The 19,574-nt window shown below is 48.3% G+C and overlaps 1 protein-coding gene across 2 annotated transcripts in view; it reads right to left on the bottom strand.

Annotated features, from left to right (window-relative positions):
• HKDC1 (hexokinase domain containing 1) overlaps positions 1-11,418 on the bottom strand; it is a 38,972-nt gene extending 27,554 nt beyond the window's left edge. The window contains exons 1-4 of one of the 2 annotated variants that reach the window (XM_006107295.3): positions 11,229-11,418; positions 4,998-5,160; positions 1,431-1,579; positions 1,222-1,341 (exon numbers count right to left, since the gene is read on the bottom strand). In XM_006107295.3, coding sequence (XP_006107357.1) covers positions 1,222-1,341; positions 1,431-1,579; positions 4,998-5,160; positions 11,229-11,291 — 495 coding nt within the window. In that variant the 5' untranslated portion in view covers positions 11,292-11,418. The remainder of the gene's footprint in view (positions 1-1,221; positions 1,342-1,430; positions 1,580-4,997; positions 5,161-11,228) is intronic. The other variant, XM_023748020.1, reaches the window with a different exon arrangement.
• Between the last annotated feature and the right edge of the window lie 8,156 nt (positions 11,419-19,574).

Below are 19,574 nucleotides of genomic sequence, written 5' to 3'. Positions count from 1 at the left end.
AATGACTGATGACGCCTTTCAATTGTCAGATAGTGATCGGGCGCCGAGTAAACCAGGACTCGGAGCCAGAGCCTGGGGCGGAGAGGAAGAACAACACAAAACAGTGCCGCCCTCCAGAAGCATCGCAGAAATGGGGACAAGGTACAACTCGGGGAGAGAAAGTCCCACAGGGACAGCCGTCCTCACCTGCAGCGACCACTGGGCACCAGGCACAGAGCTGGGCGTTGCAGGTGTTTTGTCTGGGCTTTACCTGGCCCAGCAGGTAAATACCATGAACCGTGTTTTACAGATGAGAACACCAGGGGCTCAATAAGCCACGAATGGCCCAGGCAACACAACTTTCCAAACAATGATTCAAAGCCAGGTCTGTGGGACGTGAAAACCCATTTCCTTTCCACCCTCCGTCACCCAGAGTCAACAATATCAAACGAATCCCTGGATGGACAGTCTGTGATATCTAGATGGTCCAGGAAATGATGGTCAGCTGGGGTCACGACCGGTATGTCCCGCAGGGGATCATGGGCCCCCACCCCAGACAGGTGTGGCCCGGGAAGACCTGACTCTTGACCGTGACCCCTGGCCCCAGAAAGTTTATTCTCCTTTTACATGGACCTTATTTATTTTCACAGATGAACATAAAATTGGGTTTGACATCTCCCTATTGAAAATTGGAGGCACATGGAGATGAATTGCCTGAGCCCTCAGCAGGCTAGTGGCGCAGCTGAGACCACATCCCAGGGTAGGTGTCTGCTCTGTTGTCACCCCGGCGGCCCTACCTCGACCCTCCTCCTAAGGGTGCAGAGGTGAGAGATTCCCTGAGCCTTGCCCCTCTTATCTCAGACCTTCAGCATCCTGATCACATGGGAACCTGTTGGAAATGCAAGTCTAAGGCCCCACTGATTAAGAAGCCCCGCTGGGGCCCAGAACCCAAGTTTAACAAGCCCTCCAGCAGACTCTGACGCAACCGAGGTCTGAGAACCACTGAGCTACGGGTGAAAACCACTCATTCCTGTGCTGTGCCCACGTGGGTGTAAAATCAAGGCAGCACGTTAACCAGTGCTCTGTCTCACATTTTCACTTCATCGTTTACAGGAATAAAAAGGAAATAACAAGCAAGAGAATTCCTGCCGATGCCCCCTGTTCCCGACCTGACTCCTACACATTCTCCAGCCCCAAACTCCAAACCCTGCACAGCTTCTCCCCTCCCCAGCCAGGCCTTACCTCTTCCAATTTCGTCTGCCAGCAGGGAAAAGAGAAGGTCATGCCCAGGGGCAATTTCTTATGCGTCAGCCCTTGGGTCTTCATGAAATCTGCCAGACAGTCAGCCACGTATTCAAACAGCTGCAGAGGAGAGAAAGCACAGGGCCCTGGGCTACAGCGCAGCCGCTCACCGACAAGGTCCCTGCACTCCACAGAGCCCTGCGCCGTACCTCTTCGCCGTTCCCGCGGATAATTTCATTGGGTGTTGGGTAGAACTGACTCTCCATCTGGACCTTTTGTTTCCCCTCTTCAGAGACTTGCACCTTCAACACTCGAAACTTAGATCCTCCAAGATCCAGGGAAAGAAACTCCCCATTTTCTATTAAAAAACAAACAAAAAAGTTTCAGATATGGAGGGTCTGCTACATGGCAAGATGTGCATGAGAAGTTGGACGGGTAAGAAATGTCACTGAGTCTCACAACCACCCCAGGTGTGAGCTGGGTGTCACTGTGCACACTCACTGGGGCTGCAGAAGTGCAGCCACTGACCTGAGCCCTCCCATTAAGGGGCAGAACTGGGGGGGGGGGGGGGGGGTGACCCAAGTCTCTCATGGCCTGCCCACTCTTCAGGCAGGCGGTAGGAGAGGTGGGCCGTGAGGGCGGGGCCTATTCTAGATAAGGCCTGGAGGGAAGGGAGGGCGAGTGCAGGGAAGAGAAACAGCCCCATACAAGCCTCTGTCTCAAGGGCAGAGGCAAAATGCTCCAGGAGGGAAGGGAGACGGGGACCAAATGACGGCCCTCAAGGGCCAAGGATGCTCAATATTTGGGGCCAGAGTTGCTTCAAAATGAGAAAATAACACCACCCAGCCCAGCGCAAGGCAGATGCGATTAATAAAAGGAGAAATGACAGCCCCTCTTAACAACTTCACCTTGGGATCCAGACAGAAGTCCTGCCCAGGACCCTGCCAGTGTCTTCAGCGTCAGCCGCAGGTGTGGGATGAGAACTCTGGTGTGCAAACCTTTGAACCAACAAGCCTCTCTATAAAATCGCCTGAGAAGTGGCCGCATGTGCCCGGCAGGTGTCATGATGTATGCCGAAGGCACACGTAAGTGAAACGCCATGCCCAGAAACCCAGGCCCCCAAGTGGCCTTGTTTGTGCCATGTGACCCCCGGCCTGGGAAAATCTGACCCCTGACTGTAGCCCCTGGCCCCAGCTGGCCATTCAGATTCACTCCTTGTGAAATAGACACAGAGGCCCTAACCGGTTTGGCTCAGTGGATAGAGCGTCGGCCTGCAGACTGAAAGGTCCCAGGTTCGATTCCGGTCAAGGGCATGTACCTTGGTTGCGGGCACATCCCCAGTAGGAGGTGTGCAGGAGGCAGCTGATTGATGTTTCTAACTCTCTATCCCTCTCCCTTCCTCTCTGTAAAAAATCAATAAAATATATTTTAAAAAAAAAGAAATAGACACAGAGGGAAATTGCTAGTCAACTGACATGTTGCAATAACAACAATTTTAAGGCACTTTTGTAAGAACACCCATTGCAGGTCCCTGGCTGAAACACTGGAACTAAAGCTCACACAGGCCACCCGTCTCGGGTGGGTTCGGTTGAAAGGCGCAGGCCCTGCAGTGGGAGCACTCAGAGGGATTTCTCCGGAAACTCTATACATTTCTGAAATGCAGGCCTGAGGGATCAGCAGAGTTCTGCTTGTTGGTGAGGAATCATGAAATGCCACCACCAGCTCACAGAGTTACTGGGACTTGGGACAACGTTCTGGAGACTTTGAAACACCCCTGCCTCATCTGCTCCCAATGACCCTGAAGTTGGTGAGGACAGGAGTGCAGTGGACTTGCCCAGGCCTCTGGGTGCAGGGACCCCCTGGAGCAGGGTCAGGTAAGGGCTATTGTGTGAGGAGAGCTCTGAGGAGACAGGGAAGAGCATAGGTATGTCTCCTGGCCTGAGGAGGAGGGGGTGTCTGAAACTTGGTCAGTTTCACTTCCAAACCTTCTGGAAAGCACATCCGGCCGCAGGCTCCAGACCATCAAAGGCCACTTTCTGATGCCTCTGGGGACACACCTCTGCAGGAGGAGCCCAGCACAGGAAGCCAGGGGGACTTTGCCCTGGTGCCTCCCCCACACACACACCCCATGACTCAGGTGCTTCTCCGAGCAGCTGGGTGACCCGTCAAGGACCACAGTCCCCTCGTCACCCTCAGAGCAAAAGTACCAGGAACCAGGCAAGATGTCAAAGCAGCACAGTCTCTCTCCAAAGCTTATGCTCCTCCGGGCGGTACACGGCCCACCCTACGCACCCACCCGCCTGCCAGGGAACAGGTCTCTCTCATCACAGCTCCCAGGGCCCCTCAAACGGCAGAGCCTAACGACTCTGACCCAGGCATTGTCCCAAAGGGGCCCAGAACCTGGCTAATCCAATCACAGGCCCGGAAGGCCCTTAAACTTTAATCCCGGCTTCTTCAAGAGCCCAAAGCCCCCACTGGAGCTTGGTTGGAGCACTGGGACCCCGACACTGGGGAACCCCTTTGGTCCTCGGTATCTCATCTGACCACGGTTCTTGTGGGGACTGTGTGAGACAGTGAGGACCACAGGAGGTGCCTGGCAGACACCAGCTCCTTCCTCCTATGGCTTCCCAGAGGCTGAGAACGGAGGAGTGTACGGAACCTCAAAGATTCCTTCTAGAGGTCTCTAGACTGTGGTAAGCAAAGAGAGGCCCACAACCTAATCCCCGGATCCTGTGGATACGTTAGCATGGCAAGAGGGGATTTAGGTTGCAGACAGAATCAAAGTTGCTCATCGGTTGAGCTCGAGGTTGGGAGATCATGGATGATCTGAGGGGCATCAGGTAAATCACAGGGTCTTTAAGGGAGGAAGAGGCGCAAGGGCGAGGCAGAGACATATTGGAAGATGCTACGCTGCTGGCTGGGAGGTGGAGAGAGGCTGGAGCGGGGAATGCAGGAGCCTCCTGCAGCTGAGAAGGCAAGGGACAGGCTCCCGCTGGGCCCCGGAGGGCACTCAGCCCTTCCCACACCCTGATTATGGCCCTTGCGACCCACTCTCACTCTGACCTCCACAGCTGAAAGAGGATAAATTTGTGCTGTTTCAAGCTGTTAAATGTGTGGTAACTTATTACAGCAGCAACAGAAAATTTATACAGAGGCCACCTCCCTCATTTTACAGATAGAGAAGCTGAGTCTATACCTTTTGTCAATAGTCACTGAGGAACGGCAGAGCTGGGCCTAGAACCCAGGTTTCTTGAATATCATCATTTAATATTCTTGCTTCTACGTCATGGCATCTTCTAATACTTACTATTAGCCTAGACTCTCGATGCTTTGGAGTGAAGTAATTCTGAGGAAGGAAATGCCATTTATATGCAGTCAACAAACATTTCGGGGCCCAGTACGCACCAGGCACTGTGCGAGGTGCTCAGGACACTGGGGAGACTCGCACTCGCAGCAGGTGGCAGGCACCGAGCCCAGCATGGGGGTGCTTCCCAGACGCAGGCAGGGAACTCTCCACCGACCAGGGGAAGAATGCTGAGATGTCCCGGCAGGAGAGGGAGCAGAGTGTGTGGGGCTAAGGGGGCAGAGAGAAAGTGAGGCACGTTTGAACCTTGGTTCAAAACTTTGGGTATTGAGTGTGACTAAGCATAGAGCGTCGGAGGTGGGGGTGCTGTGGAGAGGGCTGAAGAGGTAAGTCAAGGCACAGGAGCAAACTTCAGGTCCATCGGCCAGGAAGGACCCAGCCCCTCAGATCCCTGGCAGCCCCAGCCCCTCACCTGATCTGTCCGGAATGGCCCTGACAAAGGTGGGCAGCATCTTCACGGAGGCTGTGGGGTTGGTGTCCTTCCCCAGGCCCCTCTGCATCTCAGCCTGGAACCGCGCCATGATGTCCAGAAGGGTGTCGTCGGAGAGCCGCATGTGATACAGGAACCTGTCCACCTGGAAGGACAGGGGTGGCCAGGGTTGGCTGCTGCACATTCCCACGCCCACGCCCACGTCGCAAGGGGACCGCTTAGTGATGCGGACCCTCAAGCTGGGGACAAGGAAGGGAGCTGGGAGAACAGAACGGAATGGAAGGCTGGGGAAGGTGGGATTTATTCCTCCAAAGGGCACGCTTTGAGGAAGAAACGATTCCCCCATTTTTCTGATGGGACAGTGGAGGCACAAAAACTAAGAAAGGTTCAGGGTTTCTAATTCCTAGTTCCGTGCCCTCACCACTGTCCCATTGTCCCTCCTCTGGAAAAGACTAGCTATAGCTAGAACCTGGGACTCCTACACGTGGGAGCTTGCTTTCAGCCAATGATGACACTATATATCCAAACAGGTTTCCCTTTGTTTACGGGCTGCCAGGAAGCTCGGAGCTAAATTCAGTTTCCAGCCGCACTCTCTAAAATCTAGTCCTTCACATCTCCATTGTTGTTGTTGGGTGTTCTTTTGGGGGGGGGGAAGGGGAAGGGGGGTGTTTTTTGGTATCGCAAAGGTGGAAATTTATTGGAGAACAAATACAGACTCCCACATAGGGAGGGGGAAGAGTCCCACAGAACAGACTCCCGTGGGGGGGGGGGGGGGAACGGTCCCCTCCCATTGTTTTTAACTGAGGTTATTCTAATTAAGATGTTTAATTTCTAAAGCCAGCTCAAATTGCCCTGAGTCTGTTCATGATACCACTCAGGTAACCAGGATCCCCCAATGGAGGGAAGTTATAAAAATCACTGGTTCTGCTCCGTCCACTTGAAGGTAACAATGTCCCATCAAGAATGGCAGAACAGCCAAAACCGGTTTGGCTCAGTGGATAGAGCGTCAGCCTGCGGACTCAAGGGTCCCAGGTTTGATTCCGGTCAAGGGCATGTACCTTGGTTGTGGGCACATCCCCAGTAAGGAGTGTGCAGGAGGCAGCCAATCGATGTTTCTCCCTCATCGATGTTTCTAACTCTCTATCCCTCTCCCTTCCTCTCTGTAAAAAATCAATAAAATATATTAAAAAAAAAAAAAAGAATGGCAGAACAGCGCAGCTGGTGCAGCTCGGTGGTTGAGCATCCACCCATGAACCAAGAGGTCACTGGTTTGATTCCCAGGTAGGACACATGCCCGGGTTGCAGGCTTAATCCCCAGTAAAGGACGTGCAGGAGGTAGCCCAACAATGATTTTTTTTTTTTTAGTTGTTTTATTGCTTAAAGTATTACAAAGGGTATTACATATGTCTCCCTTTTCCCCCCGCCCTTGACATTCCCCTGGCCTCCCCTACCCCCCAGTGTCTTATGATCAATGATGTTTTTATCTATCCTTCTCTCTTCGTCTCTGTCTAAAATCAGTAAAAACATATTTATAAAGAAACAAGAATGGCAGAACAGCGTCCTCCCCTGTGCTCATCATGTGGTGGGGGCAACCTGGGCCCCCAGGGCTCACTGGGGTGGATTACTGACCGGGGCAGGAATTGCCCTCCCACACTTTCATCTAAGGCTAAGTACATGCTCGCAGCCTACAGAGTGCTTTCACGTATGTCCCTCACCTGCTCTCCATGGCGTCCCTGTGAGGAAGTGCTGTCACGTATGTCCCTCACCTGCTCTCCATGGCGTTCCTTGAGGCGCCAGGTGAGGCAGGAATCCTTGCCCCTATGGAGAGGAGGCCTAGCAGGCTCAGAGCCCCTGAGCAGCTGCAGGTCCGTGGCAGCCCTGGGACTACAGTGCAGTCCCCACGTCCTCACCACATGGCCTGGTTTTGCTTCACAATTTCGTGCAGGACCACAAGCCAACAGACTAATTATATCAAGAGTACAAGGGCCACATGAACCTTCATCGCAGGACAGGTGCCAACCATCAGACAGGCCTCGAGGCCGGCATCCCAGCTCGGTGGGAGCCAATACGGACACCAAGCCAGTGAAACAAACCACGGCTCCAGGGACTTGGGGCCAGAGAGAGGCCAGAAAACCCTCAGGGGCCGTTACCAGAACAGGACAATCGGGCTTTCAGGGTGTTGAGAAGACAGGACGGAACCAGGTCACGCTTCATTAAGGACTTCCGTTCGCCCGGAGTCTGTTCATGACTAATTGGTTGGCGCTGCCACGCACATGGGAAACCAACAAAAGGGACGTGACCCGAGTAATTGGGGCTTGGGAAGGGTGAGACGTGCACAAGAACCACATCACCCCTTTATCGCCCAGGGCCCCTCAGGCAGTGCCCCTAAGCCTATTGCTCATTTTTGCTCAACCTCAGAGAACTTCTCTGGGCATCCCCAGGCCATCCCTCCGTGTAAGCAATGGTTTTGAGGCTGTTTGGGCCATTTGCGAGCTACAGTTTAAAAAAAATATATTTTATTGATTTTTTACAGAGAGGAAGGGAGAGAGATAGATAGTTAGAGACATCGATGGGAGAGAAACGTCGATCAGCTGCCTCCTGCACATCTCCCACTGGGGATGTGCCCGCAACCCAGGTACATGCCCTTGACCGGAATCGAACCTGGGAACTTTCAGTCCGCAGGCCGACGCTCTATCCACTGAGCCAAACCGGTTTCGGCAGCGAGCTACAGTTTAACCATCACTGAGGGCTCTGGGCTACTTACTGCTCCTGCTGCTCCTATAAGTTAAAGTTAGGACAGAAAGAGTGTCAACTAAGGACAGTTTCTAATTTATTCAGAAGGAAAGAATGAAACGTACATGGGGAGGGGGGGGAGAAACCTTATATTTCAGACTCAGATAGGAGACGTTGGGCCTGTGTGACCAGGCATACATGTTTCAGGCACTGAGGGAGGTGCTTGGGTGGCAGCAACCAGGCCCACTTTGGAGTGACTCACAAACTAGAGGTGGGATATCTTCTAAACGAAAGAGCCAGCAAGCAGCACGGAGGAAGAGCAAACTTAAAATGTAAGCTCAGAGCTTAGGGAATGACAGATGGGGGAGCTGCAGGGGACTTTAGTGACCACATAGTCCAAAGGTCCCATATTAAGAATCAAGAGTCATAAAAAGCCCTGGCTGGTTTGGCTCAGTGGATAGAGTGTCAGCCTGTGGACTGAAGGGTCCCAGGTTCGATTCCAGTCAAGGACACATGCCAGGGTTGCGGGCTCGATCCCCAGTAGGGGGCGTGTAGGAGGCAGCCAATCAAGGATTCTCTCTCATCATTGATGTTTCTATCTCTCTCCCCCTCTCCCTTCCTCTCTGAAATCAATAAAAATATATTAACAATATAGTAACAATAATAAAAAAGTCATAAAAAGGTTCAACTCTTTGACTCAGTGATTTCACTTCTGGGAATCCATCCTTAGGAAATAATCCCAAAGGTGGAGAACATTAAATACAAACCGGTTTATTATAGCAATTTAAAAAATATTTTTTATTGATTTCAGAGAAGAAGGGAGAGGGAGAGAGAAACCTCAATGAGAGAATCATTGATGGGCTGCCTCCTGCACACCCCCTATGGGAATCAAGCCTGCAACCTGGGCAAGTGCCCTGACCGGGAATTGAACCATGACCTCCTGGTTCATAGGTTGACGTTAGTCACTGAGCCAATCATTTTTTAACTGTTAAAAAAATATTTTTGAAAATAGCCTGTCCAACAAAAGGGGAAAGTTATGGTATAGCCAACTTGATTAAATATTAGATATTAAAATAATCATAAAGAAATGGAGAAATGTACATAAGTGGTTACAATCTAACAGTAAGCGAAGGACACACCACCAGAATTGTATGTACAACATAACTGTAAAAACATCCGCTGTGAGAAAAGACTACTCAGGCTTCCACACACAAATACAGCTGTGAGGGGGGTGGGATTAAAGGTGACATCTCCACTTTTCGTAATGTTGACTTTCTAAACTGTAAAAAGAACACTTTGAAAATCTAACCAGTCCTTTTCTTTGAGTGGGCAATTTACGGGTCAGTGACCAGGCCCAGCCCAATGTTATCTGTAGGTCAAATAATGTCAATATAGCCCTAGCTGGTTTGGCTCAGTGGATAGAGTGTCAGCCTGTGGACTGAAGTTCCCGGGTTCGATTCCGGTCAAGGGCACATGCCTGGGTTGCAGGCTCCATTCCCGTAGGGGGCGTGCAGGAGGCAGCCGATCAATGATTCTCTCTCATCATTGATGTTTCTATCTCTCTCTCCCTCTCCCTTCCTCTCTGAAATTAATAAAAAATATATTTAAAGAAAAAAGAAAATTTCTAAAAAAAAATGTCAATATATTGAATTGGAAGGGAAGCTATCAGAGTAGCCTTCCTTCCTTCCATCCTCCCTTCCCTTCCCTCCTTACTTCCTTCCTTCCTTCCTTCCTTCCCTCCTTCCTTCCTTCCCTTCCCTCCTTCTTTCCCTTCCTTCCTTCCTTCCTTCCTTCCTTCCTTCCTTCCTTCCTTCCTTCCTTCCTTCCTTTTCCTTCTCTCTCCCTTCTTCCTTCCTTCCTTCCTTCCTTCCTTCCTTCCTTCCTTCCTTCCTTCCTTCCTTCCTTCTTTCCTTCCTTCCTTCCTTCTCTTCCATCCATTAGGTTGTGTTTTGTTTCTGTTTTAATGTTGGCATAGGGAGTTTTTAAAAAGTTGTTCCAGGGTCTGCATAGAAACCCTAGCAGCAAGTGGGGCTCAGGATCTTGGCAGCTCCAGAGGCAGGAAGCACGGGAACGAAAGAGGGGCCGGGCTACCTGCCGGGAGAGCGCCTGTGCCTTTTGCCCAGGTGTGTTTCCTGCACACGGAGCAGTGTTCTCGGAGCTGTGACTCATCCTGGAAACCCATAAACCAGCCTCCCACAGGACTCCTGACACCTGGGGAGTCACGAGCTTAAGGTGGCTACAGAGTGTTCCCGGCTCTCCCTTCTCAGTCACTCTCGCAAGCTCTCTTGCCTCCCACAGGGCGGGGGAGGGTCAGCTCCGGGCCTTGACAGAGGCTGACCCTCCAGCCAGAACTGGACCACCCAGTGGAGGCTGCGTTTCCACTCAGAGGGGCCTCCTGAGCCTGCACGGGGCTGTGGACAGTCAGACCCGCCTGATTCGAGGCTGTAACGAAAGATGAACCGCCACAGAGGCCCAAGGAAAGGAAACTCATTTGCAGAACCACAGGTGTCAAGGTCCAAAGACTCCCCTTGGGGCCCGTTTCATCATAACTGAGCAGGTAAGAGCAGAAAGTGAAGTCCTGAGCAGGGCTGCCTAGCGCGTCCCACCTCCTTCAGAAGCCATAAAGGGCTTCATGAATCTAAGCAACGAGTAAAACCTAGGACAGGTTAAACCTGGTGAGTTTATCATATTCTAACATTTGCTATAACCTCGAACCCAACTCTCTAATGAGCAGGATGTAGTGAGAGTCTGTTGGAAAAGCCCAGAGGCATCGGGGCACCAGGGAAAGGATGCAGGAGGGGGAGCCAGCACTTCAGCTTCGTCCCCAGCACCACCTTAAATACCTGGGTGACCTTGGCTAAGTCCACCTGCCGGGGAGGACTTCCTTGAGCTGGTGGCTGGCGTGGCCAGAGTGACAGGCTGAGTGGCCAGAGTGACAAGCTGAGTTCGTGCCAGCTGGGAAAATGCTGATGGCCCCCAGGTGAGCCTCGGAATGAATTTTGTAGGCAGGTTTCTTGGACAAAGTGGCAAAACAATGCACGCCGTTAGTAGTCTACCACTGGCAAACAGCACATGCAAATAAGTATTTCGATGACTGTACATTAACCCTCCCATCCCTCTGGTGCCTTCCTCCTATTCTTTCAAGCACATAAAAAATAATGTAAATTACAAGTTCTCAACGTTTCTTTAAGAACGACTCTCCTTTCCTTTTACCCTCGCCTCTCATACACCCCTTACCCCAAACCACTTAGACGGGTTCTGAAGACTCTCTCCTCATCCCCTTCCCATCCGATATCCGCCAGGAAGCTCTGAGTGAGATCCAGGCTCCGGACAACAGGCAATGTCCTCTTCCCCCTCCATGAGTGTTTCACTGGTCCTGTGCTCCCCGTTTTCTAATAAGCTCTCAATCCCCGCAGGTGTAGGCAGGGATCCGTGTTGTCGGTGCAGAATGAGACCGCTCTCAGCCTCCTGAGTCCTTACCTTCTTGATCTGATCCTCCTTCAGCTTGCTGAAGTAAAACGCCACCAAGTGCACCGCAAACATTTTCCCCAAGTGTGGTTTCTCCTGAGGTGGTCAGAGACTTCTGTGCAGTTGGCTCGCTGGTCTCCAGAGTGCTGCCCACTTCCAGTTCAGGCTGGAGGCGCTGGGGAACTGGGTCTACAGATTAAATACTTCCAGGCTGCTTCGTTCAATGACTAAACTTTGCCCCCTCTCTCTGGTCCCTCCCTCCCAGCACACTTGATTGTCTAATAGGAGCCTCAGGGTGGCAGCTGAGGGCTGGTGGAAGGGAGGCAGGGGATGGGTTGCTTGACTCTGACATCTTGTTGCTAAGCAACACTCTCAAGCCAGTGCTCCACCAAGCCCCCTCGGCGGAGGAAAAGCTTCTGAGAAGTTGGGTGTTAATACCAACTTTCAACAGCTGAGCTGCTCTGCAAATGGCCACACTCAGGCTTTCCTCTTCAGCCCTTTTCTCCTCAACCCCGCAGTGTAACTCTGTGACTCTCTGCTCCTTTGTAGCACTATCTTCATCAACAATAAAATATTTATATTAAACATTGTCCTGGCAGGGAGATTTCAAGAATGTTGGAACAAATTCTTCCATTTGTGATAGATCAGATCTCTTAGCTAATGGTCCATGGTAATGGAAAATAATCGATTAAGGTTTATCTATTCTCAATGTTAAGCCAGAAAACCTTGATTTCACAGGTAGTGACCCAGAAAAAAATATCCAAGAGAAAGAATGAACTGAAGTCATCAGAACTCACTGGGAAGCTGCTGCCAGAGAGAAAAACTGAAGTTAGAGATGGGAAGCGTCTCATAGCATGAAGCTATTTGGTCATCTCACTCATCATACTTGAGAAAGACCCAGAAAGGGGCCTTGCACTGGTCCCAGTCATTGGTCAGCTAACAAAATCATTAACAACAACAATGGTGTTAACAGCAGCTAACATGGATGGAGCACTCACTATTCACATTTTTTAGATGGGAACACTGAGGCCCCAAAAGGTGAAGTGACTTACTCAAAATCGCAAAGCCTGTAAATGATACAGTGAGGACTTAAACCCAGGAGTTCGATACCAGAGCTCAACTCTTAACTAATACGTAATATTGCCTCTGTTCTTTCTCCTGGCAATAAATGCTCCACTGATAACTATTAGTAGCAGCAGAATTCCGACAACTTGGGAAACTAAGTACAGACATATCATTTCAACAGGGTCTTTCCAGTGGAAAAAGGCAAATGAAGAAATTCTTGCCCTAACCAGTTTGGCTCAGTGGATAGAGCGTCGGCCTGCGGACTAAAGGGTCCCAGGTTTGATTCTGGTCAAGGGCATGTACCTTGGTTGCGGGCACATCCCCAGTGGGGAGTGTGCAGGAGCCAGCTGATCGATGTTTCTAACTCTGTCCCTCTCCTTTCCTCTCTGTAAAAAATCAATAAAATATATTTTTTTTAAAAAAGGAATTATTGACCATACTTCCCAAATACTAATGAACCGATTCCTAAAATTAGCAACTGACCAGATATTAATGAAGATCAGCTGGGCACCTCCACCTCAATCCTACCTCACCTCTCCTCCTCAATAGAAGGGAAGAAGATCAGCCAAAGGACTTGTATGCATGCATAGAAGCCTAACCAATGAACACAGACACCAGGGGGGTGAGGGCATGAGTGGGGGGAGGACAATGGGGGGGGATAAGGACACATATGTAATACCTTAATCAATAAAGAAAAAAAACTACAAGAAAAAAAAAAGGGCAGAAACAGGCCAAGGTTGCAGGTTGGATCCCCAGTTGGGGTGCATGCAGGAGGCAACTGATCGGTTACTCTCTCACATCGGTGTTTCTCTCCTCTCTCTCTCTCTCTCTCTCCCTCCCTTCCTCCCTCTCTCTAAAATCAATAAATACTTATTTTTTTAAGTATGGCACCAACTGCCATTGATTTATTCAATACAGGGACAACAGGTTACACTGGCCAGTGGACAAAAGGAAACAGAGCATAACCAAAGGTATCTGCCATCTCCTGGCGGCGTGTGTGAGCCAGGTGGGTAGCCTTTGGAATTTTAGTGGCAAACAATACAGCTGATTTTTATCTGTTACCTCATTCCGCTTTTTTTCTAAGCAGATTGGCATCTTCGGCATCTACATTATATAGGTCCGAGGTAGCCTACTAAAACAGGACGCTTAGTGATTATAACGATCACATGCATTTGGAGTCATCCAGCTCTGCCCCCTCATTTTATAAAGACAAAACTAATTCAATTATTTTACCATTTCTTGTCTGATTATTCTCACCCTTATTGAAGCTCTATGTAGCTACTCAAGGATATCTGGGTGGAAGCATATCTTGGATTCAGATGGGTGGCACTGTGACATTTCAGTTAAAGTGTGTTACCCATCTGCCCCAAATCTTCCATGTAAGAACGGAAATGCTCTCACCTCTACACACGTCTGTGTCCGTGCAGCCCCGCCTTTGGCAAGGTCTAAAGAAAATATTTGCTTTCCTTTAAGCACTGAGCAGGTGAGAGGACGAAAAGTCCAATAGAATTTACCTATTTAGCAAACACTTGGAGAGTGTTTACTAGGTGGTTTCTAATATTAATTCCCACAGCAACTATCATTCTCTCCATTTCACAAATGGAGGAACTAAGGCACAGAGCCCAACATGATGGAATAGATACTTAAATGTGGGTGGTCTGGCTCCAGAGTCCTGGCTTAATCACCATGCTGCTGACTCTCAGTGACCTTGATGCAAAGCCAGGAGAACCATGGGACCTAAGCTGGACACCCAGCCCAAAGCTGGCAGCACAGTGGCAAGTGCACAGGCCTGGGCTCCCACTTTGGCTCTGCCATCCTTGAAGTAGAAGGCCCAAGTTCATACCTGTACAGGGTTCACAGCGACCTCAGTGGGAGAATGAGAGTAAATGAGACCACATAAGGGAAGGCATATGGTCCATGGTGGGCTAGGGACCCCTTATTAAAATTGCTACTTCTTCTCATCCCATTTGGTCCTTTAGGATAAGAAAATGCATGCAGCCCTTTAGTGCATTCAGTAAAACATACCATAAACCATTAGAGGTACCGGTTCCATTTACTGGAATTATAGGAACAGTTAGGAATTTTATCAATATTATTTTCCTTTACTAAAGAAAATAGAGCTTGGGTTCTGCCCCATATTCTTTTTAAGGATAAGTCCAAAGTTAAGTTGTCCAGAAGTCCGTCTGACCTGCTGGTATTCCACTTGCTGCAAAAGAATGAGAAACACAACCTGGCCGGCGTGGCTCAGTGGTTGAGTGTTGACCTATGAACCAGGAGGTCATGGTTCAGTTCCCCGGCAGGGCACATGCCCAGGTTATGGGCTCGGTCCCCAGTAGGGGGCGTGCAGGAGGCAGCTGATCAATGATTCTTTTTCATCACTGATATTTCTCTCTCTCCCTCCTCTTCCTCTCTGAAATCAATAAAAATATTTTTTTTTTAAAAAAAAGAATGAGAAACACATTGTCAGAAAGCTAACTTCCATAAAAGTCAGTGTAGAAACTTCCAAATCCTGCCAACGGTGACAGTCACTATTATGTCTGCATAGGAGCAACCACATATGAGGCAAAAATGTTAACCTCAGCAAGTTTCAAAAGAATGGCACTGATCATTTAAAAAATATATATTTTATTGATTTTTTACAGAGAGGAAGGGAAAGGGATAGAGAGTTAGAAACATCTATGAGAGAGAAACATTGATCAGCTGCCTCCTGCACACCCCTCACTGGGGATGTGCCCTCAACCAAGGTACATGCCCTTGACTGGAATCGAACCAGGACTCTTCAGTCCGCAAGCCAACGCTCTATCCACTGAGCCAAACCAGTCAGGGCCTGATCATTTTTTTAATAGGTTTATTCCTGGCCCATGAAAAGACAGGGAATACTCATGGGGATATCAATTGCACACTTTTTAAAAAATCTCAACTCTGTTATACATCAAGAGCTGTATTGCCAAAATACATATAAAGGAAAGACAAATCATACCAGGAAATGTGGCTTTTTAACCTTTTTCAGAGTAATTACAATTGCACCAAATAGCAAATTTCTAAAAGCAAATGAAACTTCTGGTTAAACGTGGCATAACCCCACTAAGACAGAGAGAAATGAAACAGAGGTTAAGAGATCTGAACGTAATCTTGGAAGCCAGAAAGCCAGCAGGAAAGGAGTGGCGCAGCAGAGGAAGCACGGAAGCCTGCGTGCCTGCAGACGGTGATCTGCTGAGGAGTGAGCAGCGATATCTGTAACTCTAGAAGGGTTCAGGAACTGGAGGCCCAGCTACCGCTGAAAAGCGAGAGGCAACACAGAGCGAAAACAGGAGATTGGCCAAAAGTCTCCATAAAAAAGCAGGCAGGCCCCAAGCGTGCCCCTCAACCTAGACCAATGAGTGACCACCACTCCCACCCCGACAGGAGACTGTGTTTATTCTCTGGGGAGATTGAACCCAACAGCCTCTGGACTTGGGACCATTGGGACCGTGGGAAGTGGAGTGAGGCACAAGACTGCACATAGGGCCACAAAGTGAAACCTTCAAGCTGAACAATGAGACCCCAAACCACTTTTTTCTGTCTGGTTTCCACCAGCAGACATCTGTGTACATCACCCACTGGGAGGAGTTAGGGGACCCATTTTCCTCTGATAAAACAAAATGGCCTCAGCTATGGAAAAGGCAAAATTACAAAGGTGGTAAACAGATCAGTGGTTGCCAGGGGGTTGGGGGGAGAGGGAGGCTGAATAAGCGAAGCACAGGGGAGTTTTAGGGCAGTGAAACTATTCTGTATGGTGCTGTAACCGTGAATACATGACACAATACTTTGTCAAAACAATAAATCAATAAAAATACCTGTCTAAAAACCCATAGAACTTTACAGAAAAAAAATGAACTTTTATGTATGTGAACTTTTAGAAAAGTTATTTAGGTCAGAGATGTAATACAGACTGACAAAAGAACCTAATTGTACTATAAATGTATGAAAAAGCCTCGTGAAGAGGATGGGAAGATGCTGACCTAACAATCTTGGAAAAGAGGGAGCGCACAAGACTAAAGGCAGAAGGAACAACACATAGCGTTGTACCCTGGCTGGTAAAGCCGTTTCCCCAGGGGCATGGCTTTACGAATCTGCAAGGACCATACACGCATACTGGAACTGAACAATGAAACAGGGGGTGGATGGTGAGAGGCAGGTTCCTCACTGTCGGAGTGGGAAGTTATTTACAAGCAAGGCGAAAGGCTAGAATGATCTGTATTACTGGATTAGAGTTGAGAACATCAGTATACACTCATGTTGAGCTTAATATAGAGATGTATATGTTTTTTATATACATGTATATATATAAACTAGAGGCCCAGTGCACGGATTCGTTCACCGGTGGGGTCCCTCGGCCTGGCCTGTGCCCTTTCACAATCCAGGACTCCTCGGGGGATGTCAGAGGCCCAGGGCATGGATTCGGCCCGATCTCCGCAGGCCAGGCCGAGGGACCCCACTGGTGCATGAATCCATGCACCAGGCCCCTAGTATGCATATAAGATCTTTGGTTAAGACATTAAGCGCCCAGCCTATTTTGTCTTCCAGAAGGAAAGTATAGTCAGTCACCGGTGACTGACAGGATGCTTAATGTGTTAATCTCTTCCCACCCTCCCCCCTCCCCCCTCCCCCCTGAGATTCATCAGTCTGTTCCAGGTTTCCATGTCTGTGCGTTGAGTGTCTGCCCTCTGGTGGTCAGTGCGCATCATAGCTACCGGTCAAATGGTCAAACAGTCGAATGGTTGGACACTTAGCATATTAGCCTTTTATACATATATTTGTAGATATGTATACATACAAAGGTTAATATATTCACATATATTTCCTGCTGTCGGCTGAGAAACCCCAGAGGCAATGACATCCAATAGCAATAAGCACATCTAGTGCCCAGACCGTGGTTTCTAATATCACTCTTTAAAAAGTCTGGCTCAGTGGACAGAGCTTCGGCCTGCGGACTGAAGGGCCCCGGGTTCGATTCCGGTCAAGGGCATGTACCATGGCTGTGGCACATCCCCAGTAGGGGGTGTGCAGGAGGCAGCTGATCAATGTTTCTAACTCTCTATCCCTCTCCCTTCCTCTCTGTAAAAAAATCAATAAAATATATATATTTTTTAAAAGTGCCCCTGGCAGAAATGGTTGATTCTGGAGATGGGACAGGGTATAACTACAAGATGAATTTGAAATATCTTGTGGTGCCAGAAAGCAAGGAAATGCTAAAATAAAATTTTTTAAAAAACAACCCACTTTACAGATTATTAATTAGTTCTGAGCAGTTTAAACTCAGCTAATAAGATAACCACCTCTAAGAAAACTATACTAGGGTTGTCAGTAATTGAAGTAAGGATAACACACACAAATACATTATAAATTTTGCTATAACAAGACATAATGAATTAAGTTGGTAAGGGAAGAAGAGTATTAGCCTAGGAAAACAAGCAAAATCAGATAAGTTTTAAGATCAAGGCAAGATTTAGTTTTAAAATGTATGAAAATAGAATGAGTTCTACTATTACTAACAATTAAGTAATAGGAGGCAGAATTGACAATTCAGCTGAAAATCACTTACATGAAGTAAGAAGCCATAGTAATGAACTAGATGGTAAGGAGTTTACTGTGCGGAATCTCAGAGACTAAGTCATGGGAGGTCTTCACTCCATCATGTCAAGGTAGAGACTCTCCTAAGGCTGACGGCCTCTAAGAAAAGCCAGACTGAAAGCTCCCACTTTACCAAGAGCTCAGGACTGTCAGCTGAGGGAATGCCAACAGTCTCACCAGAAGCAACACCACCCTTCCCTTCTTTCCCAAGGCACATGCTTCCTTTGCTTCTAAAGTCTATGACTCAAGATAAATATCACATGATCTCACTCATATGTGGAATATAATGATCAACATAATTTGATGAACTAGATCCAGAGACAAATGGTAGGAGGGGGGAAGGATTAGAGAGCAACCAAAGGACTTGTATGCATGCGTATCAGCATAACCAGTGGACACAGGCACTGGGGCGGTGGGGGCTTGCCCAGGGTGGGAATGGCTGGCGGGGGGGAGGGGGGTCAATTGGGGAAAAAGAAGACATATGTAAAACTTTAGACAATAATAAAAAAATAAAGTCTATGACTCCACTCTGGCTAGTGTGCTCAATGGTTAAGCACCGACCTGAGCACCAAAGGGTCTCAGGTTCGATTCCCAGTCAAGAGCATGTACCTGGGTTGTGGCTTGCTCCCTGCTGTCCAGAGGCATCCAATCAATGTGTTTCTTTCACAGCCCAGTTTCTCTCTCCCCTCTGTCCTCTGCCCACTGCACTCTCCCTCCCTCCCTTACTCTTCCCTGCCCCTTCTCACTCCCTCCCTTCCGCTCTCTGAAAAGCAATGGGGGAAAATATCCTCAGATGAGGATTAACAAAAATAAAAAAATAAATGTGTTTCTGAATCTCTTCTCAGATGTTTATTGTTACCCCTCTTATTTTCAAAGTGAAAAAAGGAACTATCAAATAATAATAAAGTCTATGAAACAAAAAACTATGATAGAGAAAACAAAAATTTCAATAGATTAAATGATGAAGTTAGAGAAATTGCCAAGAAAGTAGTATGAAAGTCATGAATGTAATTTCTAAATACTGATTTAACAACAACAAAAAGGAATAATAGCTATACCAAAAGGGAAGTGGAGAAAAGGAGTGACTTAAGAAAGCTAAATCCTGCCCGGCCAGCGTGACTCAGTGGTTGAGCGCCAACCTATGAACCAGGAAGTCACAGTTCAATTCCTAGTCAGGGCACATGCCCAGGTTGGTCAACCTATGAACCAGGAAGTCACGGTTTGATTCCCAGTCAGGTCACATGCCCAGGTTGCAGACTCGATCCCTAGTAGGGGTATGCAGGAGGCAGCCAATCAATGAATCTCTCTTATCATTGATGTTTCTATCTCTCTCTCCCTCTCTTTTCCTCTCTGAAATCAATAAAAATATTTTTTTTAAAAAAAGCTAAGTCCTCACCTGATATATAGTAGGAAATCAGTAGCTAATGTCTTAAAATGATGACTCGGGACAGAGGAGATGCATAATATGTAGTCAATGAGGTAAATACTAGAAAAAAATAACAAAAAAATTAATAACAGAGTTGGAAGTGTTTGTCTCTGGTTTTTAAAGGGGTACATATATTCATTTGACAAAAGTCAGTTTTAAAAAAGTGATTTAAACTTGCCTTAGCCAGTGTAGCTTGGGTTGGTGGAGCGTCATCCTGTACACTGAAAAGTTGTAGACTAGATTCCCAATCAGGG

This window comes from Myotis lucifugus, unplaced genomic scaffold (genome assembly GCF_000147115.1).
Source record: "Myotis lucifugus unplaced genomic scaffold, Myoluc2.0 scaffold_1093, whole genome shotgun sequence".
NCBI classification, from domain to species: Eukaryota; Metazoa; Chordata; class Mammalia; order Chiroptera; family Vespertilionidae; genus Myotis; species Myotis lucifugus.
This window is presented reverse-complemented; position numbering and strand designations above follow the sequence as displayed.